The 24,436-nt window shown below is 40.3% G+C and overlaps 1 protein-coding gene across 2 annotated transcripts in view; it reads right to left on the bottom strand.

Moving 5' to 3' along the window:
- The window catches only part of p130CAS (Serine_rich_CAS and FAT-like_CAS_C domain-containing protein p130CAS), a 183,540-nt gene that overhangs the window by 75,630 nt on the left and 83,474 nt on the right, over positions 1 to 24,436 (bottom strand). For both annotated transcript variants that reach the window (XM_017901626.1, XM_017901627.1), the window contains exon 2: positions 3,224 to 3,373. In XM_017901626.1, the coding sequence (XP_017757115.1) occupies positions 3,224 to 3,373 (150 nt within the window). The remainder of the gene's footprint in view (positions 1 to 3,223; positions 3,374 to 24,436) is intronic.

Here is a 24,436-nt window from a genome sequence, read left to right as displayed (position 1 = left end):
GGAACGATACGTCGAACGTCAGCCATCACCATCAGAAGGTTGCCCGAAGTCGAATCTCAAATGCAAGAAACGAAACAGGGTATGGAATCTAGAATAAGCTTCCAAGAAGAACTATTTCTCGCCTAAGTATATCTCATTTTACAATTTTTATCCTTCGTATGGCAATTATTTACGAAGCGATGCTACGAGCTTTAGAACACGTAGAATCCATCTGTCACGCGAGTGTATTTTATTTTGGAAGTATGAGAAACGTAATTAAAATAAAGTAAAATTTCGAAAAATCTATTCAGCATAATTTATTTTAGAATTGGAACCTTCTAAAGGCCCTTTGAATAACCTTGAAAGTGATAGTATATCGTGTGTTTGAACTTGTCCTGATACAGGTTTTCACGTGATTTAAAAAGATATATGGCATTTCATTTGAAAACTCGTAATATGAATATGGAAGATTGGTATACACTGACTTATTCCACGTAAAGAACTGTACAATTCTTTCCTCTTTTATGTCTTTCTGAGTTTCTGAAAAAATTGCTGGCTAATACCAGCTCGAGGTGATTCACCCCGTGAGAAAATTCTTCGGAAAATGTGATAAATTTAATCGAAGAGGTACATACGAAGATGAGTTTCTGTCAGATACCGTGAGCTGCAGAATGACTAGATACCGAGGAGGCGGATATTCTAAGAATGCGTCAAACGAGTTAAACGTCAAGGATGAATGCATAAACGTTTACGTGCACTGAAACGTAAGAGGGTTCCCAAGGATGACCAATGCGTTTTAAGAGCAAAGGATGTAGACTACGAGTGGAGTGTGGATTAGGTCTTAAGGACAATATTCGAAGACAGCCGTCGAGTTAAACTACAATACCCCGACCTTTCGTTTCAAACCCCAGTTATATCATCTTATATCTTTTACTCTAGAAACGACAACAGTAGCCAAATTAAAAATTACGTTTAAAGTATTCTATAGGAAGTTTCATCGAAATTCGAAACACACCGAACGCGTCAATGAAGCAATTACCGAGTGAAGCAAGCCGAGTCGAAGAACTCAAGAAACTACACACGTGCACCGACTAGCAGGAGAACACTCGACGCGTTTATTACACTGCACGAAGCGTCGAGGATGAAATAAACCGCGAAGTCTGAAAGAGAAGAGCCCAACCCATGCGACGGGAAAGAAGGCAAGCAGACTCGGACACGGGGGAAATTTCAATTAACCCTGCCTCTTAACAACGTCCCGATAAATCCACCTAGTGACAAGTTACGACCAGTAAGAACCGACCTCGCTTAACCATCGTTCCTCCGCATTCCAAGCCTATCCAGCGTGTAGCGAACGCGGACAGCCGGCTGGGCTCGTCTGACTGGCTCGTCTGACACGGGGACAGCTCGTGAAAATCACGGATAAGCCTGGCCAACGAGATTGCCGTAGGTCATGGAGCCACCAGGCACCGTTTCGAAATCCTTCGAACAGATGTCGAACGCGGAAACGATCCCGGTCAGATCGCACTTTCGAGCTCGTGTTCCTGCGCTATCCCTTCTTCCATGCTCGCAGATGAAGATCTTAGATCGGAGGAGGCTGTAACGGTGCGGCCTAACGTCCTATTTCCGCGATAATAATGCCGTGTCATGTGCCACGAGAGCGAGAGACGAACGGATAGACGGATAGGCTGGGTGAAGGAGAGAGAAAGGGAGACAGGACCAAAGTCTCTCAAGTCCCCGTCCGCTCGATGGGGTCTAGTTGCATCGAGCTGCATAAATAATCCACAGACGGCGTCTATACGTCAGGCTAGTGTGTTTCTTGTCTGGTACGGCTGATAAACTCTGTCGGATGCTGATAGAGCCTAGTCGAGGAGAGCCCAACACACGCGATCTCGATGAACGCGGACGTTTACGTAAGTGGCTGTTCGATCGTCAACTGGGGCAATTGCGAAATGCTTCGAAGATGGGGTGGGGACTGGTCGACGAGGAGATTCCATGATGGACGATGGTGGGCTGATGCAGGTCTCTGGTTCGGTGCATCAGAGTGCACTGTTAGAACCCGGACTGTGTGATTTATCAGCGAAAATATGGTGTATCTTGGGGACAACCGACTTTGCGCACGTTCGAATTTGTATGCGCATCTTCGTGGCACAGTGGAAGATCGTGACGATGTACAAGTAGATTAATCTAAGTGGTCGAATTTTTTGAGATCTCTAAATAATTAAAAGACTCGAAAGACTTGAATATTAAAAGTCACCTAATGGGGAATCTTGGAAAGGGCACTCGAAATAGTATTCCTGGTAATGGAAATATATTTTGGATTTAATGAAAAAATTAATAGGGGTCAAAATAGGATTGGTAAAGAAGCTCCACTTATTTTGAAAATTAATCTGTTTTCCCTAATACCATTATGAACATGAAACGTCATAAAAAGACATAGAAGAATTATCCAATTTTATATGGGAAAATTATCCAGGAAAAAATTAACCCTTTGCATTCGAGACGTGACTCTCAGTCACCATTTAATCAGATTCTAAAGATCGACGTTAATTAATACATCAAATTTAAAATTACCTAACGATGCGGGGAATGTCGAAGAAAAATAATTCTACGTCTTAATTTGCATATGATTTCTCATTTACCATTTTAAAAATATCGTCGATTCTATGACAGAAAGTCTTCGAATTACTATTTTTCTGTAACGAAAAAGTCATCGAGTGCAAAGGGTTAATAGCTGTGGGGGTTCAAATAAGACTGCTGAAAGAATCTCTAATTATTTACTAAATAAACTTTAATTTTCTGAATTCGATTCGACCTGGGAGAATTATTTAACTTTCGAAGAGAAAATTATCTGCTGACATATAAAGTGAGAATTTTTATTATTTCATATCCGAGATAAAAATCTATCCTCTCCTTGGACAATAAAAATATTCACAGGAAGGGTAATTTTATATACGACCCTGAGGACTACACGAGCACCGGACTTCTTGCGTACAGCGACCGCAACGTTAGACATTCGTCCGGAACATTAACGGACCTGCAGTTGGCGAGAAAGTTTGGCGTTTGAACGTAAAGCAATTGCAGGATAATTAATTAATAACGCGAAGTTGCCGGTGCAACTAGACCGAGCGAAGGCAAGTCCCTCCGCGTTCGAATGTTATTCGGCTAAAGTATCGTGGTCGAGCGAAATATAATCAGCTCGCCATTGAAAAGCACGGGGAAAAGTTTGGTTAAAGGAGGTAATTACCTGTCTACCTCGCAGAGCGCACAGCCACCAACCCTCCAGGCCAGCGGTGTTCTGTTCCAGCACGGTAAGAACATCCCCCTTTCGAAACGCAAGCTCGTCCGGGGCCTCTGCGATGTTGTCGTACAAGGCACGCGCCTTCACGCATTTTTGCTGCAACATAAATGAAAAATTAATGCACCACTGGTCACGTGTGAATCTTCCTGATGAGAAGCGCTATGACTGTATCACTATAACCCCTTGCGCCATGATTTAATCGTAAAAATAGAGAGACACTGCAAAATCATTTCACTCTATTTAGTCTCTATTTTAGGATCTATACCGATTTTTAGAATACATAAATAAATTTGTAGGATTAGTCCGGGATTATTGAAGTGCAATTAAAGAATATGATAATCCTGGAAATTCTATTCCCCGCGTTACAAAGTCATTCGCATGAGAATATATTGCGACTGAAACAGAGACGAACGATCGAATGCGTCTCTGCACAGGCAGCCGGCTAAATCCCCGGAATTAACGAGCCACGTTTCTTCTCGCGGATTGCGAGCACGTACACAGCAGGCTCGTCCTTCTGATCAATTGAATCCCATAAAATCCTAGCCCCGTTTCTGCGACTCGTCCGGCTATTTCGGCAAACGAAATGGAACGAGAAGGTTGGAAACGCGCAGGAGGAGATCAACGATGGACGTGAATCGACTTTTGCTCCTTTTTAACGAGTGCTGTGGATCTCCCTCGTTTCTCAATTAACAATTGTCAAGAGCATGGTAGCGTTTGTCGTGTTCTATTTATATGCGTTGAATATTACTTCGAGGTGGCACTGTGAACACAGTATCCCTATGTGAGAAAGAAAGAGAAGGAGGAAAGAATAAGGTGCTTTTGATCCTGGACCAGCTAGTCGGCAGTAAGACCTAAGTGAAAGGTCAGAAATTTCTATTTATAGGAGGCCAAGGGCTCATTGAGCACTTGGGATTATCGAAAAATTGAATATTATTGGTCATATTATAATTTAAGATGGTACTGATGAACGCAGTGTGTGTGTCTGTGTATGTGAGAAGCAAAGAAAAGAATGGGATGCGTTTGGTCCTGGACCAGCTAGTGGACTCGTCAATAAAACCTAAGTGAGAGGTCAGAAACTCCTATTTGTGGGAAACTAAGGGCTCATTGAGCACTTTGGATTAACAGAAAATTGAATATTATTGGATATATTATATTTTGAGATGGTATTGATGAACACAGTGTGCATGTCTGCGTATGTGAAAAGTAAAGAAAAGAATAGGATACGTTTGGTCCTGGACAAGCTAGTGGACCCCATCAGTAAGAGCTAAGGACATCACTGACTTGTAATTAGGTACTGCATTCTTAATTTGAAGAAATAAAATAATCGCTTTCATTCTACTATCGAAATCTATACATTACTGAGGCTGTTATGGCTCTAAATGTCTATATACACACAAACGTGGTAAGTATAATACATCTATAGATGTCACGTGTCCATTTACGTACGTACCTCATCGACACATTATGCATATTATACATATACATAATTATTCCTAGGTCAAGAACTCCTATTTGTAGAAGACCAGGGCTCATTGAGGTTAGAAACCTCGAACTCCCTCGATGGTGAGTACAAAATGGTCGCCATGACTTCAATTTTGTCCCAAAGACCGATTGGCCTAACGCAGCGAATTTGCTGCTGCTTATACAGACGACTGGTTTCAACACGCACAATGGAATCACGTGGACAATGCTTACGCTGAACGCGATACACGGTGACTGATGACTTTGTTCGAAAACGTATAGGTGTCGCGAATATTTGTTTTCGTTCCGACACAGCCCGCAGGCTTCGAGCGAGTTCAATTAAAGTGCCTACGCTGTATGTCAACACGGACTCTCACGTGTCGAGGCTATTTTTCGAGGCAAACAGCGATGTCACCACCTTTGGCGATCTTGGGGTCTTTGACGATCGTCTTGACGCAGGAATCGAGGCGCCTTCGTCGTCTTGTGATCCCAATTAACCGACTCTATTATCGACGCGGTTCAACCGACGTCGACCTCTGGTATGACCGAAGAACACGCATTTTCCAACTTTTCTACGCTTTATCGTAGTCACTGCTCTTCGTCGAGTATCTCGAGAGTGTGGCTCGTCCGTGACGCGTTGCATGCGGGATGCTAATTGCGCGTGCCGGAGATAGTGGAGGATTTACGCGGAGGCGCCATTTGCGGCTGTTGCGAAATGAGTATCGGAAATTTTTTAATTTTAATATTAAAAATTTGCAATAGGTATAACTAAATGATCGGCGTATCGTTAAATTCTGTACAATAATTGCAACATTTAGAATTGTTGATACAATGAAATTTAAATGTAAATAAAAAATTTTGGAAGAAAAGTATTCGGTCAATTCCATAATATTGTAATATCATTTGCTATTAGTTATGGTTACAGGTACCTTCGTTATTATTTACTGGTAATATTATATTATAAATTAAAGATTGTTATTTATAATAAAATAAAATTGCGAGTCTTCATTTTTGCATTCTGTATTCCCTATTTATTAAAATTATTTATTTATTAAAATAGAATATACAAATTTTGGAAGAGAATTATTTGGTCAATTCCCTAATATTGTAATATCCTTTGTTATTAATTATTGTTACAGGTACCTTCGTTATTATTTACAAACAGTATTATATTATAAATTAAAGATTTTGCATTTTGTATTCCCTATTTATTAAAATTATTTATTTATTAAAATAGAATATAAAAATTTAGGGAAAAATTATTTGGCCAATTCCCTAATATTTTAATATCGTTTGCTATTAATTATTGTTACAGGTACCTTCGTTATTATTTACTACCAATATTATATTATAAATTAAAGACTGTTATTTATAATAAAATAAAATTACGTGTCCTCATTTTTGCATTCTGTATTCCCTATTTATTAAAATTATTTGGTCAGTTCCCTAATATTGTAATATCATTTGTTATTAATTATTGTTACAGGTACCTCCGTTATTATTTACAAGCAATATTATATTATAAATTAAAGATTGTTATTTATAATAAAATAAAATGACGAATCCTCATTTTTGCATTTTGTATTCCCTAATTATTAAATTTAATTTAGAAAGAACATAACTCGTACGAGAAATGGATCACAATTGAAGAATGATTTATCGACTACTCAAAATGTAAAATCGGTAGAATCGAACGATATCGCGACGAATTTAATAAACGCATCGATTATCCCAGCAGTATGACTGCTGTTACGAAAAATGGTACAACGTATCGTTATTACGATTCAATGGACAGTTTAATAAACTGTTAATTGCACGCGGTAAAAGCCGGGAGCTTCGATTTACTACGACTAATTGAATTTTATCGCGTCGCGGATAATTAACGATGTATTACCGCGTATAGGGAACAAGGCGTACTGAAACCTTGAATTTTTTTTTTTACAACTGCCTACGTTTGCCTTTGACAACTTTTAAAGAGCGATGGAATAACGGAAGCTCGATAAAAGTTCGCCGTAACGATCAAAGTTCCCTCTTCAAGCGAATTAGCGGAGATGCCTACGTTTCCAGAGCTTAACTCGCAATTACCTTGAAATACTCTCGATTTAACTTTCAAATGCCAGCTACGGAATTATACTACTCGAATAATTTCCAACGGAAATATTAATATTTGATATTCCGTTATTACGCGAAGGTACAAGTGCCGTTTGAATATTGTATTCTTCGTTCAAATTCATCTCTCATTGAGGGTATCAAAATAATTTCCTACTACCTCCAAATATATTTGGAAAATTTTTGTAAGAAGAATTTATAATATTAAGACGAGAAATTAGAGTGCAACTTGCATATTTCTGTCACCCATTGATATTACATTCCTATGTATATTTATTAGCATTGAATCGCAAAGGAGGAATTAATATATATCGTATATATATTAATAAAATGAAAATATTCTATAAAATAATATCCAAAATGGTAAGTAAAGGGTTAAGAAGCATTTGCATAATTTTAAGTACAATTTGAGGTATAATTCTCGTCACCAAAAAATAAGTTTCGCGCGTGTCGTAAACAAACATCTCGCATGCGATTTAATTCCGTGAATTTGATTACGAAACAACGATGCAGTCGGCCGAGGGTAATTTGCTGGTTCCTCGAGACGATGCGTTCTATCTCTAACGAGAGAAATAAGATTAAAATCCATTAATAATTGTCCGTTCTTAATCACCGTATTCTACAGCGCATCCTCAGAAGGACGCCGATAATTAGCCAGCGGTTTCGTCACTTCGATTAATCACGAACTAACGATGACATTTCCGCAACGTGGATCGTGTGAGCCGCGAAGACGAAGGAAAGTGCAGCCAGAGGTTTTAATCAAGGAGTAATTAGCGCAAGCCGCTACGCGAGCAATCGCCACAATCGCACGATCAAACGTGATTGGAAATTAATCTCGAATTAGCCAAATTAATTTCCCTTCTAATTCGTCCTTAAATGCCTTTAAATGTCTTCGAATCTCTTTAAATGCCTTCAAATATCTTTAAACCTATTCAAACGTCTTTAAACGTCTTCAAATATCTTTGAATAACTGTATTATTTACTTCTCCATTCGATTATGCTAAAATTTTGAGAATGAGATTCGTCGCGAGATTTGCATGTGTGCTACGAGATATCGATCATTTTCACGTTGCAAAATTAAAATAAATTTTTGTATTATAATATAGGCATATCTGGTATAATAGCTTGGACTTGGAAATTAATTATAGAATTCCAAGTCATGTAAATTTTCCATATTCCATATCCCAACACAGTTTTGTAAATTTTAACGATGACTAAAAATTAAAAGGGAATCTGTAAATTTCGCCACAAATTAATTTTAGCAGTATCTAACAAATTATTCCATACTATGTGAATGTATATTAACCCTAAAAAGTTAAACACCGAACAAATCTGTTGTAACTAAAATAAAAGAAAAGTTTATAAATGAAGCTTCGTAAATTTTAATACAAACTAAAAAATTAAAAAATTCCCAGATCTTTAAAACGGAAGTTCTAAAATACCTCAATAAACCATTCTATGCTATCAGAAATTAATATATACTATTAAAAATTTAATTCAATTACCACAAGTATATTTACTAAACTACATAAATTCAGTCTCCAATTTTCAGTCTAACTTCCACGTATTAAACTACACCAATACCAATATTCTCACAGAAATGTATCATCCGAAGCCGAACTCGACCTCACGTATCCCATTCTCCGGTGGAACGCAACAAGTGACACTCGGCATCAAAGTAAACTAAAATTCCTCTTTCACGCCCCCTGAAACTTTCTCTTTTAACCGGCACGGACATTTCAAGTTCACCGGGATCGTCTGGTACCACGATCCACGGCATCGATCCTATTTTCAGAAGGATCGAGCCGCGGCGAACCCGACGCGACGCGAGTCGTCGAAGAATGCAGTTTAGCCCCCCATAAAAGGATGCTAGCCTGCCAACGAACGTCAGCCCAGTCTGGCAGGTACACGCAGGTACTCACGACCTTTCGAACCCACACAGCTTTCGGTTCTCGACCAAGTAGTTCGTTAAAGCCACCCGAAGCGGGTCGCTGAGCGACTTCCGCGATACGAATAATTATATGCGACCAGCGGCCGCAATTAGGCGACCTGCAGCAGCCATATATAATGGCTCGGACTGGATAGCTGGAAAGGACTAAATAGCGATAATTAACAGGGGTACATGGCACCTCAAAATGTCGGGACAGGGATTTTTTTGGTACTGGAATGGGACAGGAATTTTCTTTCGGAATTGCAACGAGAGGAGATGGAAACTCGAAGACTTAGGAATTTTTTTAAATATAAGGGATCCCGAAAATATTCGAAATTCCCGAAAATATCCGAGATCTCGAAATCTATGAAATTCCACAAAATATTCAGAATTCTAAATTCTGCGAAATTCCCGAAAATATCGGATATCTCGAAATTATTTGGGATCCCCTATTCCTGAAAATTTTTGAAAATTGCAATATTAAAATTCGTATCATCTAATATCGTTTGTTCGAAAAGATTGTGTGATACCCATCGCATAATCAGTGCTTAATCCAATATTTCTCAAAGTTATCAGGAATACCGAATATTTTCGAGAATTCTCTGAGACCCACGCATCACCAGCAATTAATATCGTATTTGGGTGATTCGATACGTTATGACAGAGGAAATATTTAGATTACTAGTCTGTTGATATACCGGTTGGTTGAATATTGCGATACTCGAATTCCCTGGCTTACGTCGTTGAAAAATAATTCTAGCAATTCTCCCCGTTCCACGGAGTTAATCGATTCCGCAAACGACCGGTCGATTACCGACTACGAAATTGACTCCGAACATACAATTAACAGACACATTTACGTTTCAATTAAAAAACGCGTTATTACAACCGAACTGCCCGCTGATTAAACAAACAATTCTGCGAAACGGGGAAATCTGTATTTCCAAGCGGGACGAATCGATGCATCGTCGATTAACACGTTAATCGAGGTTGCAGAAGTGCAATATGTTACAATGTCCATATGCTATACGTCGAAATTAGCAGCCCTGGGAGCGGAAATGCAGGAACCGGCACAATGGAGTTGTTAATGTTACTCGATTGTTCGAATGGTAGCATGAAATTAATGTCTGCGTGTACCTACTCCCATTCGGGGTCCTTGTGGCGTGAACATTGTGTGCTATGGAATATTCTTTGCCGGGGATTCGCGTGGAGTTAGCTGGAAAGTGGGACTCCGGCTTCACAGAGATAAGTATAATTGGCGTAATTTAAGGTGCGCGGTTCAAGCGTTTTTCTCCTTTGTTACGCGGGGTCAGTAAGTTCGCGCATTCACCAGGCTTCCATGGTGGTTGTTACGTTTGCGTTAATTAAAAACGACGTATTATTACGACCATCTTTTTCCTGGCTCGTTGACACTGTTTTGAAACGTGCACCGGTATAGCAAGAAAACCCTGAACATCCTGTGACGAAAATTGCGTCCAAGAGGTACTCGTGGCCTCGTTCCAGATGTTTCCTTAATTAACGAGAACGCGAAAATATATGCTTAATTTTATTTTTATATGCACCAGTATAAAACAAAATTTCGAAAATCATGGAGGAGTTATGGGGTTTTTAAAAATTCAGCTGCACGTGTGATAGGGTGAAATAAGAAGGAAGAAAGGAGCTAAAATAGTCTATGAACGAGGGAACTATTGGGCTGTAGCGAATACAGGTAAATACGTTACGCTCGGAGGATAATAAATAAAGTGGCACGGTGAAGTAAAATGGGTTTATATTTTATACCCCGGTAAGTACTCCGCGCCAAAAAGAAGAAGAGTGGTAAAAAGTCAGAAAAGACTCGAGGAACATGCACGAACACTGTCCTAAATACATTTTGTGCGCTAAGGTAAGCGTAAAATCGAGTCTATCCAGGCGACAATAGGATCGTGGACTGTGAGTTTGTTGTATAACAACCGTATATTTATTATAAAATTATAATTTACACACGTCTTATATCCTAATTGTTCACTCTCACGCTTCTTATAACAAACTGAACTTCCTTATAACATATTCACTCTGATCCATAGCAACTGCACAACACCACGCATTCTAGATCTTCCACTCGCACTTCTAAAAACATACATATCCACATTCGTGCCATTACTCGACCTCACACACTTGCATTCGCACACATAAAACCAAATCCACATGAACCCCGATAATAAACTCGCGTTGCGAAATTAGAAAAACTATCAAAAAAGGCTGAAAAATTGAAGAAATACGTCCAAGAAATACTGTATCCCGAGATAATCGTAAAACCAACTTCGTCCACGCAACAACCATAATCAGAGTTTCAACCCCCGCAATAATAGCACCCTCCGTGATCCGTAGATTCGAAGATTAAATAAAAGAGAACAGAAAAATTGTTCCAAGGATCCAATCGTAAAAGTGACTCCCTCCATTCGCGTTGCCAACCCCTACGCGATCCAAAGACCCGCGAAATTTGAAAAACCAGAGAAACGCCGAAAAGTAAAGGACTGAAAAAAAATTGGAAAAATATCCGCATCGAAGCACCCTCCGTATCCGAATACAACCGTGAACCGACTCCACGCAGTCGACAATCGTATCGCGACAATGGGGAACGAGAAGCTACGCAGAGAGCTCGGAGTTGGCATCGACGGGCGGAAGTTGGCCGGTTGCATTAACAGAGCGCGTCCCGGCGCCGGCGGAGCATTAACCCGAAATAATTCCAGCGAATCACGCCGATCGGCCGACGTAATTCGATTAAAATCCGCCCCGCGGCGTGCACCTCACCCCGTCGCGCCATCATTGTGTCTTCATAATGCAGCCTTTGTTACACGGCCTGCATACCTGTCCCGGCGCGGATGCACCTGCGCAAACATTTTCACGCGGGTCCACGACACTGGCCACCTCGCGTGTCCCCGATGCACGCTCGCTGCGTGTATTATTGCTACATACGCGGCGTGTTATTCCAAACGCGAGACCGTCTTCCCCAGCATTCCCGTAAAGAGGGGTAGGCGACCATTGTGCGATATGGTCTCGATGCACGGGACGAAATTATTCGCCCCTGCACACGGCCGGTATGCACCGAGAAAATGATTTGGCCCCAGGGGCGGATACGCCGCGGCCAGCTCGAAAATCTCGCTGCAATTTTCTGCTTCCAGTTCCGGGCTCGTTCTTGGGATTTCTTCTAATCCTGCCGGGTAAATGAAAGTTTAACACAGGTCCTAGTTGGTCGGGCTCGTTCTTGGGATTTCTTCTAATCCTGCCGGGTAAATGAAAGTTTAACACAGGTCCTAGCTGGTCCTAAATTAAATGGACGATGAGAAGGGGTGACGAGAAGGAGATCACGTTATTTTTCTACGCTAATGGGCGAACAGATACTCGTGTGAAGGATGGTTATGGTACATGGAAAGAAAGGATGGTTATTTGGTACAAGGAACTAAGTCGAGAAGGTGGAATAAGGTTCCTTGCTTCTGAAACTTAGTTTCCGGAAAGTTATTCGAGGTAGACGAAGTTGGAGTTCAAAGTTTGTCGGGTATGCCTAAATATGTGTATGGTTAATCTATGGGAGATTATTCTACGCGAAAAAATGAGTCGAAAATGTAAAATAAAATTTTCTCGTTTCGGTTCTCGTTTTTGAGAAAATCGAGGTTGAAATAGCGAGCTTGGGTGCACTAGGTGGGGGTAGCAAAGCGCGCGAACTCGAATGTTTGAACCCGATTTTTCTTAAAAACGAAGCGACGAACGAAAAAATTTTGTTGCTTCTTTTCGACGTATTTTTGCTCGAAGAATCCTCTTGTATCGTCTTGTATCGATAAGTATGCAATAGATCACGAAATTATACGAAATTACGTTGAAATATGCGGAAGAGATAACTATGTTAATTTGTTTATTTAAATGAGTTGAAGAATATTTTTCCATCGATTTAAAATTATAATTATAGTTATAATTATCGCCGTGATGAATTCCTAAGTAGTCAATTTTGTTCATTCTAGCTGTTATGTTCTTTTCATTGCGATTTTTGCGACCTCGAATTATAAGAGCAGTTGTCTGAGTTTGTTAGAACCACGCGGAAATATCGAGGGAATTTAATTAAACGTCGAAATGGAAGCAAGTGAACAGGAAAGGGAGGAAAAGGTGGGATTTTTATGGTAGCTGTGAGGAGAATATCGGAGGAATTTTAGGTTGTTTTCGTTGATCTTAAAAATTGCGATGCAGGGAGAGAGATTGTTGAAGTTTAAATTGCTCTGGTGGTAAAAGTTAAAAGCATAAATATTAATGAACCCCGTGAAATGGGTTCGCGGTAAAATTCTCCTTATGTTTCGAATCTCGAATTTGAAATAATTGTTTTAATTATATTCGAGAATAATTCGTTATGAATTCAAAGCTGCCTGCATGAATGTGACGTGGGAAAAAAGGAAATTCTCTGTTTCGCCCTCGTGTGCATTTATTATCTGAAAATAAATTCCGAACATAGTCGACCTTGCATTTTCTTGTTAATTTAATGCGCTCTTATCTAATGAACCAACATCGGTGATTTATAGAACGCTATAAAATTAGAACAGTCAGAACTGTCGTGGTCGACTGCGAGATATCAAATGTTTTCTTCAAATACATGGTTCTATTGAGTTAATACAACCTAGGTTCCAGTGCAAGCAACTAGGAGACAATTAAACCTTTATACCTTATCAAACTTGCATTTTAAATATTCATGGTTCCACTCTCTACTTAGCTGTGATTAATATTAAAATCTTTTCGCTATTTAAAAATAGATCTCGAATTTATTCGCCATTTATTTCATGTTTACTCCAATACTTAGTGTTATTATAGTATTATTATAAATAAATTTTTATTTATATTTCATACGAAATGATGAGTATTGGAGTAAAAATGAAATAAATAGTGAAAATTCTATGAAAATTAAAATGGTAGAGTTTCACTTGCACACATAAGTGAACTTCGAGAACATAAGCTACCCAAAATCTAAGAGAAACCTTTAATAAATAATAATTTCAAACTGAAATACGAAATATATTATTATCTAATTCAAATAAAATAAAAATCCAAATTTCATATTACAACAAACACCTATATTAAAATTAAAATGGCATCTTTATAGCCCCGATAATCTTCTGCATCTTATTTTCCTCATACTCCCATTTCACTTCGATTGAACCGATATTTCTCACGACCCCATATATGACTCCTATTATACAAGACCTACAGCCACTTTTCCATCGCATCCCGATATGAAATCTGTAGCTAAAACAACTCCCATCTCCAATGAGATCGACCCGTATAATACCCCGTGCACCTGACCAAGGTGACGCGAAACATACCGACACCGATGGAATTCAATATCCACCGTGAGGCACCCACTGAAATTCCAGCCCGATGAAAGGTGCCATATTTTCCGATCGATCTACATTCCGATCCGGACAAATATTTACGCGTGCAGGATACGCACACGCGCGACACCGTCCCCTATTAAAGAAGGTGTTTCAGTGGTCCTTAAGACGACTCGTAATGTATCTCGAATCAAAAGCGTGGGTCGATCCTAAGCCAATATTTTCACACGGGACCACCGTCATTTCTACGAGTCTGTATACACCGATGATTAGTATTCAGTCGCTTAATGCCACGATTTATGGCATTAAACATGCGTACGTCGAACGATTACGCGAGGTCCAAACGGAGTACCATAGCGAGAATACACATTATAATACTCGTATACTTTTGCAAAATCGAAATGCTTGAAACGATATTATTCGCACGATGAAGAAGTAATTTCAAGATCACGTCGAAAAAATTGTAGAATAATTGGACGATAAATATTTATAATACGTTTATCGTAGATATGGGTCGTGGTGGCGCTAGTGAGTTCTGCGGAAACTCGTCCTAAGGCTATCACAGGCAAAATATTATTCGGATATTTATACGATCCATATTTATATATTTATTCAAATATCGAGGGAAGCAAAATAAAACTGTATTCCGTGTCCTGGAAATAAAATATAAATAAATGTTACAAATTTGTTGCATCACATCCATATTTGCTTTTGCGCCAAAGCGGGCGTAGGCTGGTAACAAAAAATAGATTAAAACGACATAAAATCGATGAACTTGGAGTTTCGAATATCTCGAAATGAAACGAAATATTGCAAATTTTACAAAATTAATTTTACGAACTTTATTAATTCTTCCTTCCATGATGAACGCGAATTCCAATGGAAGGAAGAATTAATAAAGTTCGTAAAATTAATTTTGTAAAATTTGCAATATATATATATTAACCCTTTGTACTCGAGAGGCGACCGTCAGTCACTATTAGATAAAATTTCGAAGATCGATATTAATTAATATATCAAATTTAAGATAATGTAACGGTGTGCGAGCTATCGAAATCAAATAATTCTACGTGTTAATTATTCTACGATTTCTTATTTATTACTAAAAGAAATATCGCCAGCTTTGTAGCAAAAAATCTTTGAATTCCTACTCATTTTTAGCCAAAAGATCGTCGAGTGCAAAGGGTTAATAAATCGGAGGCTTCAAAAAATTCTGAATCCGCATTTGCGAAATATCAGAATCAAGGATATTTCCATGTTTCCTATTAAGAAACGAGATCCTAGCTGATTGACAGTGATTTAGAACAGTTTCATGGTCGTATACATTTCATCGTCGAAATTACTTAACAGCTGCCTCGCGTATGCAAATGTCCTCTGGTTGTACAGCACAGCCTCGTTGGATTTTTTGATTTTACTCCTGGCGGAAAAATAAATCCCGGGACTTTACGAGGATAGAGAACCATAAATACGACGCGGAAACTCGGCTAAAACTAGACCAAACAACCGGGCCCCGGTTATTTGTTCGTACCGTCAGTCACGATTAGATAAAATTTCGAAGATCGATATTAATTAATATGTCAAATTTAAGATAATGTAACGGTGTGCGAGCTATCGAAATCAAATAATTCTACGTGTTAATTATTCTACGATTTCTTATTTATTACTAAAAGAAATATCGCCAGCTTTGTAGCAAAAAATCTTTGAATTCCTACTCATTTTTAGCCAAAAGATCGTCGAGTGCAAAGGGTTAATAAATCGGAGGCTTCAAAAAATTCTGAATCCGCATTTGCGAAATATCAGAATCAAGGATATTTCCATGTTTCCTATTAAGAAACGAGATCCTAGCTGATTGACAGTGATTTAGAACAGTTTCATGGTCGTATACATTTCATCGTCGAAATTACTTAACAGCTGCCTCGCGTATGCAAATGTCCTCTGGTTGTACAGCACAGCCTCGTTGGATTTTTTGATTTTACTCCTGGCGGAAAAATAAATCCCGGGACTTTACGAGGATAGAGAACCATAAATACGACGCGGAAACTCGGCTAAAACTAGACCAAACAACCGGGCCCCGGTTATTTGTTCGGTCGGCTTTATATGGTAAATCACGACAGGCTTTTGCTTTCGCGCGTTGTCCCTCGCTTTATGGATCATCTTTTCCCTCTACCCGATGCGAGCGAGCGTTCCAAGATTTTTCCTCGCGAGGAAACATGCAAGAATATTTATTTATTATTCAAGAACTCGCGTATTTCACTAACTACGTTCTTCCAGCTTGTAAAAATGTTTATACGATGGGTAACGATGAAATACGAAAGGATACAATTCTTCGGGATTTTTAAAACGACTTTACTGTTATCTTTGTGCGCAAATTAATTGGCAATACAGAAAAGGAATAACAAATAAAAGGGAACATGGGAGAGTTCAATTAAAATGTATTAATTTCGTTGTCCAATCGCAATTTTCATCGGCGAATTGAAAATCCGAGATGGATACGCGTGCGTGCAATTATTCCCGACGTTATTGAATTTTTTTTTATCATTGAAGAGTATTTTAAAAAATCAAAAAAGAGAATGAAATGGTGGAACGGTTCTACAGGTGTTGGGCAAATATTTATACCACGAGACCAATGCATCGGGCGAATTTTAATTAAATATTTTCGCACGGTCAGGGAAAACTGTATTTTTCGAAATAAAGGAGAATTAACCAACGAAGGAAACTACGCCACTTTCGAGTTAATTATTTCGGGGCGGTAGCAAAGGGCACGATATCCGACGAATTATGAAAAATTCCTCTTTAAAACGGCTGGAAAAATAAACGCGCGGAAATACGGAGAAATTAACACAGAGGTACCAAAATAATTCCCAGCTAATTATATCGTACTGCTAACAAGTGAAGTTAACTACGGTATCCGACGAATTGTAAAAATTTCAGCAACTACGAAACAAAAGGAAAATCAACGCAGGAGTATCGGAACAATTACTTCATCAGCAGAAATCGCGATATTCAATGAATTCTAAAAATTTCTCCCTTAATCCCTTAACTACTGTACTAGTGTTGTCGTGGTTTTGATTTAACATAAAACTTCTTTATCTCTTTTTATTAAATAGGTTTCTAAATTATTCCACAAATTTATAAAGATTTATACAAAATCGTATATCCGAATTTTCTAAGATACCAATTGCGTCGCAATTTAGATCAAAACACGTTATTAACCCTATACCTACGATTTAAGTCCCGATGGCGCGTGCCATAATCCACAGCACAGTCGTACGTGGAGCCATTTTGTTCGAATATGACAAAGAATAACATGCAACTGAGATAGAACGAAATTCAACCATAAACCTAATCCATATTGTTTACATGGGCCCTATCTACGAACCACGTCTCTCACTCGTGAAACTCATGTTTAACCCTATATCCTTACCACGAGTCTCGCACGATATCGTAGACGAAGAGATTAATCATCATAACCACTTACGAAATAGTCAAATAAAGAGGTCCAAATAAAAATTTCTGACCAATTTCCCACAACTAATTCTGTCCACGACCGTCTCATTAAAACGCGCCAAAAGCAAGAATCAAAATGGATAAAAATAATTAAAAAATGAAAGATCGAGAGATGAAAATACAGCGAATAAAATTAACTATCGTAATTTCCGCGAGAAATTAAGAGTATGAGCGTAGCGGAAGAACTGCAAGCTAATTATTTCATAGCGAGCGAGGAAAAAGCGCGTCGTCTGCTCGGTTCCGCGCGGTCCGCTTGCGATAAGGCAGGTTCGCACGAGGGCTGTGCGCGATAAGCGCGCGGATTACACGCTGGATATTACGCGAGGAATATTTTACCCCTGCGCAATTTCGTATGCAAAACGCTCCTTACCACCCGCTGGCAGAGCCTGCCAGCTCTCGTCGTGACTCAGTTTCCGAAGCGTGCTTGATCGAGAAGGCACACGTGCCGGATTTAGGGCCGCACAATGCTCTCGTGCCGATGGGGAACACTCGCTCGGAACATCCACGAACACGCGTTATTTCGCCCACCCTGTAATAGGCGCCATTTCCCGTGTACAAAGCACACGCGCGTGGCCCCATAAGGGGTTGCGAGGGATTCGGTCACGGGAAGCCTGAATAAATTTCACCGATGTAAATATTGACGCGACCCTGCCACTGTTTTAACGACGTTTTCGTGGACTGTGCCAAAGTTTTTCGTGGAGAAGACAGGGTAAATGAGACGTTATGGGCGATGATGGATGGGAATGCTTGGGGTGAGACTTGGAAAAGTTGGGTGAGTAATAGGGATCAACGCAGAGATCGATGGATCAGAAACGTTAGTGTGATTAGTATCCCTAGAATTGGGGATATGAGATAATTTTCAAGAAGAATTAAGAAGTTTGCTAGAGCAAAGGGGTGTAATTTATAACAATTATTGCCATGACTGATAATCAAGTCTCATAATGTCCTCGAAAGCAATTCCCTGTTTTCGTCAATCGAATAAAAAGATAAAATATCCGACACCTAAGACAGGCTAATTTCTCTTCATATTTTCCTAGATAAAATCCAGATAGACATAACGTATCGTTAAAAAGAGATATCTCATCCCATTTCTTCGCTGGACCCCCAAAAGCCGCAGAGACCTCCAAACCATCTCGATAAATTAAATATTCCAATTACTCCTCCTCTGCGAAAAATGCAAATTAACCTAACACGGGTACAAATTACTTCCCCCACGTACGACTGCAAATTACGTCATCAGGAATCCTCTCGGCCACCCAGAGAGAATTATAATTCTACTGTATACTCAGTATCGATATGTAAAGAAGGAACGAGGTCCCTCTGCAGCAGCCAATCGGGGATCTTTAAACCTATCCCTGAGCCACCCCTCAGCAACTCGGGGTGCGGTTTGGCGGCAGACAAAGCTAGTGAGCTTCTAAAAATCTTCGCTCTTAATCTCCATTTTTCGGCCGCATTCGCGTCTACAAAGCTGGCCTGATGCTGGAGAGGAACTGAGAAGATTGTCGGTATCCGACAGCCACAAAAGCCACGCAGCCAGCTCGTGATAAGTAGCTCCGTATCGATACAGGCTCGTCGAGGCGTGTTTAACCACGAGAGGGTTAGAATCGCTTTGCGACACGTGCCGTTCACGGAGTGAAGCATCGTCGCGGAACAACCCTCTCTGGTCCGCATCTTCGCCACTTTCGTTGTCATCGTGCGTCGTCTGAACGATCGGTCCTCGTAATTAACGTCCTCGACGTCCCGTCCACCTCCCGACCAACCCTCTAATTACGCCTTTCCGCGACGAGGCAGCCCCTGGGTAGAAGTCTGATTAGAAATTGAGCCCCGAGAGCTTTCCGTCCCTCTTTGACAGACGCCTCGCCGCTTTACCGGTGAGGACTTTCAGGGGCTTCGTTCGTGGTCGTTTTTGGGTCGGTTTTTTAGTAAGATTCGACAAGTTGGGACTCCGTTGGGGGTAATTGAAAGGAAGATTAACGGGAATTTCTAAAGACTATCTTGGGGTTTCGTGTCGTTCGATTGGGTACTTGCTGAGGACTGATTGGAAATTTGAGGAACGGGGGTAGTTTATACAGGGTGTCTGGTGGTCCAAGCGAATAGAAAGTGATTCTATGGGTAAAAATGAGTCAAAGAGGAAGAATAAGATATTTTCGTTTGGGGTTTCGCTTTCAAGAAAATAGAGGTCGAAGTGAGTACTCTTTCGACGCTGTGAATTTCACTGCAGACTGTACCTGTTTCATAAATATTTCTGGTACCTTTGCGTCTGTATTAAGCAGGTCGGAAGACAGAATGACACAGGACATAGTCCACGCGAAAATGCAGAAAGTGAGAATATGATTAAACGCATGCACATTCCACGAAATTCCAAACTCAATTTTCTAGAAGAGAAAGACGAGACCTTGTACGAAATAATTTTATTCTTCCTTTTATACTCATTTTTGAACATAGAATCGTCTCCTGCTTGTACCATAAATTACTAGACACCCTGTATATTTCCTATGGTGGGTTCTGTTGGATAGATTGTACAGCGAAATTAGCTATTGGCAGAATTAAAAACAGACATAATTGGCTTGGATGAGTGTCGGATTAGGAAGCTGAGAGCTACAAGTACGAATCGAATAAGAGATATTAATTTACGTTTACATTCTGAAATGTATCTACGTTTAAATTAAATAAAATTATATATCTCCTTATATATATAAATAATTTATTCTAATTATTAAAAATAATCCTAAAATTGCTTCTTCAACTGAATAAATTAAATATACTAAAAAAGTTCATCCATTATTATTTATATACGAAGAGCATGCGTTGAGAGAAAATATTATTATTAGTATATTAAATTTTCCATGGGTCCTAGATCAAGTTCTCGTACTTTGGTGTAAAAAGATCGGAACACCCTATACACGACAATATATATAATAACATACAACAACAAGATATAAAACAGAAAGTAAAACCGAGAGCAGTCGTCAGAAACGTGGCACGTACTACGCAACGCCATCTACGAAGCAGAACTCGACGAGCCTCGCGACTCTATCGCACTGCGTATGAAGAAAGAAAATGTCCGTGTCCGATGAAGCATGCAAGCGCATATTACTATGCCACTTCGGATAGCACTTTCTAGCAACTCATCCTACACTCTGGAACAAGCTTATCCAACGCTGCCCGCGAGTGTCACTATGTCACTGTTACTTCTGCGGCCGCTACACAAGCGTCGATATACACGCCTGGTATACACATAAATTCACTTCTTCGTGCATGCATCCGTCTTCGGGTGCCGGAGTCCCGTTACGACGATAATCTCGAGTGGACTCTCGCGGAAGAGTGTGCACGAGTGTCTGCCAGTCGGTAATCCAATTACGAGCAGGGCCCGTAAGCTTCTACGCGGTGCAGTCCGAGAATCGTGTAAGCACTGTTTGCACGTGTTTGCGCCTAACGTTCGGGTTAACGCGTCGACGTGGTGGCAGAGGGAGCCACGGATAATAGGATCGAACTAATCACTCGTGAAGTCGCCGGAAGAGGATTTGTCCAACGCGTGTGGCTTTTTTTCCAAGAGATTCTAGCGTCCGGAAATTTCATTTTCTCACGATTTTCTTGTGGACTATAACAATTCCGATCGAACGGGCCCCGTGACTTACTCGGTCGACTGATTTAAATAATGCACAGTGCGATCTGTGCTTTATCGTATAATTTCGGTAGGTAGGATTAGACCAATTTCGAGGTTAGGTATTTCGCGAAGATGTCGAAATGGAAAGACACAAGGAGGTAAACACTAATTGGAAAATTGAAGAAAACGATGGAATTTTCCTTCTTCAAAAATTATTTAAAAGTCGAAGGAGGATTAACTTAAACATCGTGGCGTGATCAGTGCTTTATCGCTTGGAATATGTGTATGTTAATAATTAAATTCAATTTTGAGATAATTTTATGGAAATTCTGAAGCAGAAAGCTGATGCACGAAAGAAAGAAATATTTCTTCCTGATAATGAATGATAATTGATAGTACAAAAATTACTACTTGAGAAAAGCAATGCTCGATCCACTGATTTAAATATCACAGTGTGATCTGTGCTTTATGGCTTCGGATATGCGGAACATATCACACGTTCTTGATCTCTCGTTTCACAGACATCCTGCAGTGCTAGAGAGTTTCACGAGAGAAAATATTATCTTGCATTTCGAATTTTAATTATTATTCCCAGCATCTATTGATAATTGATACTAATATTTATACCGTGTTAGTAATATACCGATTAACAATTACTTCGGCATTTCGATCGTTTAGCACACGTACCGTCACTTTAGGTGCCGGACCAAGGAGCAGCAGGTATATAATCTTCGCGTGTCGATCTCGGCTAATTAGTTCGATAAAGATCGACCACAGATGTCACGATCAATCGATCCGTATAATCTTCGAGCTTCGACAAAATAGAAGAAACTCTCTCCAGCTTAGAATCGCTAATTATTACTATGTCTGACCTAATTCTAGTCGCAGAAGGCCGTAACAGTACTTAATAACAGTAATGAAAGAGTGCTGACTCGAGAATCACGACGGTATACCTGTCCAGTCGCGTGTTTTTAATTCTCCCTTCAATTATTCGTCGCTGTACCATTTTACTACGTTTGGATTACTCGCATACAATAGCACGAACATCGAACAGGCTACATACTCAAATGATTAGCCTGTTTGGCAACACGTATCACGATGGACAGATTAATTCGGTATAATCCCCGCTATAATCGCCACTATTCTCGCCTCGTAACGAGTCGAATCAACCCTCTTCTTCCTTCCAAACACCCCGTTCAAATACTCAAACGATGGGTACACTGCTCGGCCAGACTTTGCGGGACACGAGCGATTTGCCTCGCAGATCCCCAGCCCGACATCGGTCCAACCCTCTGCCTAAAATCAATTACTATTTCTTTTCTCGGTCGCAATCAAAATTCCAGCTGTACAGGCCTAACCACGACTACCAGCAGATCTATCACGCCAAGTTCCCCGTTACTCGCTGCACGCCTCTTCCTAGCGCTCCTTTTCTCCAATTAATCCACCGGGACACGCAGCTCCGGCGAGTCGTCGACAGGCCCATAAACGAAGATCCTTTCGATTCTCATAAATTCCAAGCAACCAGCCTGGACCTCCGTGCGACTCGACTGCTCGGACTCGAGCAACGATTCGCCTGGATAATTAGAAACCTTACGAAAGAGCGTCTCGAACGCGACATGCAAAGTTCGTTTGAACGCAGCTACCGGGGTGGTTAGAGAGGTACGTTTCTCGTAACGATGCGTTCCTCGCAGAATTAATTAGAGCGTGGTGTGCGTGGCTGGAAAGAGAAAAGGCAGAAGCGGGGAAAAATGGGAGGAAAATGGGAAACGAAGGGGACAGGAGGGGCGGAGTGGAAGAATTGGAATTCCTGGCCGGGGTGGCGGACGTTCAAGCGACCATGGGGTGCCTTTCCATCGCAGCACGGCGAAACAAAAGCCCCAGCCATCGGAGAGGACTGATTAATGAGAGACGTGCGTGCAGAGAACGACGACAATTATGCGACTCGGGATACAAACTGCCCACGCGTCGTCTCATTGTCAATGGAGGCGCGTGTATGTTCCCTCTGTCTTCCACTCTTGCTCTCTGCCTCGTTCCCAGGAGAAAATAATCGTGAGACTCGACGGTGGCCCGTCTCATTCATGGACACGCGTGACGAAACGAGACTTCCTCTCCTTGCTGCGATTTATTAAACCCTTCTTTAAACCGTGTCGCGTGCTCTTCGGATTATTTACCGCCTGTAAAATTAGTGTTTAGATTCTTCCCAAGGCGCCATTGTTCGCGGTTGCCGTTGCCGTTACGATGCCATCACCATTACACGTTAGGAGGAAAACATGATTGGGCTGATTCGTTTCCGATTTGCAAACGTCCAAGAGATTCCTGCAAAATTTACTCTTCGAAAATTCGTGCTATTAACAGAATGGAGTTAAAAATTGTTGGACATCTCTTAGCGATTGGGACTGATAATGGAAGAATAGAGTACACTTTGATATAACTCGACGAAGTTTAACTTGTTTAAATCTCACGATTTATTGCTATAATACTAACTATTCCTATATAAGAACCGTGTAAAAACACGTGTCCGATTTGTTTGGCGTCACGAGTAGGATCACAGCTGGATACTATTATCTATCATCATCGACAGATGTCGAGACGAGAGACAGTGTTGTTCACACGTGCTGACATAATCAGCGTGAACCACGATTATTAGAACTGTACTCCGTTCAACGAGAATTCACAAGAAGTATAAACAGAACCGTTACGTGATCGATGCTGAGGGCGAAGATAAGTGGCTGCTGAAGGTAGATGCTCAGAGTCGACTTCTAGAGACCCTAAACAGAGGCCTTTCATAGAAATAATCCATCTTATGCTTGGATCAGTTGGAACCCAGGTCTAATATTCCGAAACCTTTATAACTGGCTCAAAATCTTTGCAACTTATAATTTTATTGCTGATATCTTAACTTTCGTTTATCGTTAAATGCCAAGTGTACAGAGTAAAATTACGAGAAATAGCGTGAGATTGCAATAATTTTGACTATGCTTGTACGTTTATTCCAGGCGTAAAACATTTCCAACGGAAAATATTGGGGAAAATTTCCGGAAGGTAGAAATTCCAGGAAAACTGTCTGCTGACAAATGGAAAATTTCCCAGCAGGAAACAACGCCTGGTTCACGTACGTTTCCAATGTATTTCCTCAAAGTTTTCTTATAATCCAGACAGCGTAGGCAAGCCGGGACATGGGACAATGGTATAATACC

Source organism: Eufriesea mexicana, unplaced genomic scaffold (assembly GCF_001483705.2).
Source record: "Eufriesea mexicana isolate 0111107269 unplaced genomic scaffold, ASM148370v2 scaffold1741, whole genome shotgun sequence".
NCBI lineage: Eukaryota > Metazoa > Arthropoda > Insecta > Hymenoptera > Apidae > Eufriesea > Eufriesea mexicana.
Note: the sequence above shows the minus strand (reverse complement) of the source record. Positions and strands in the feature narration are given on the sequence as shown.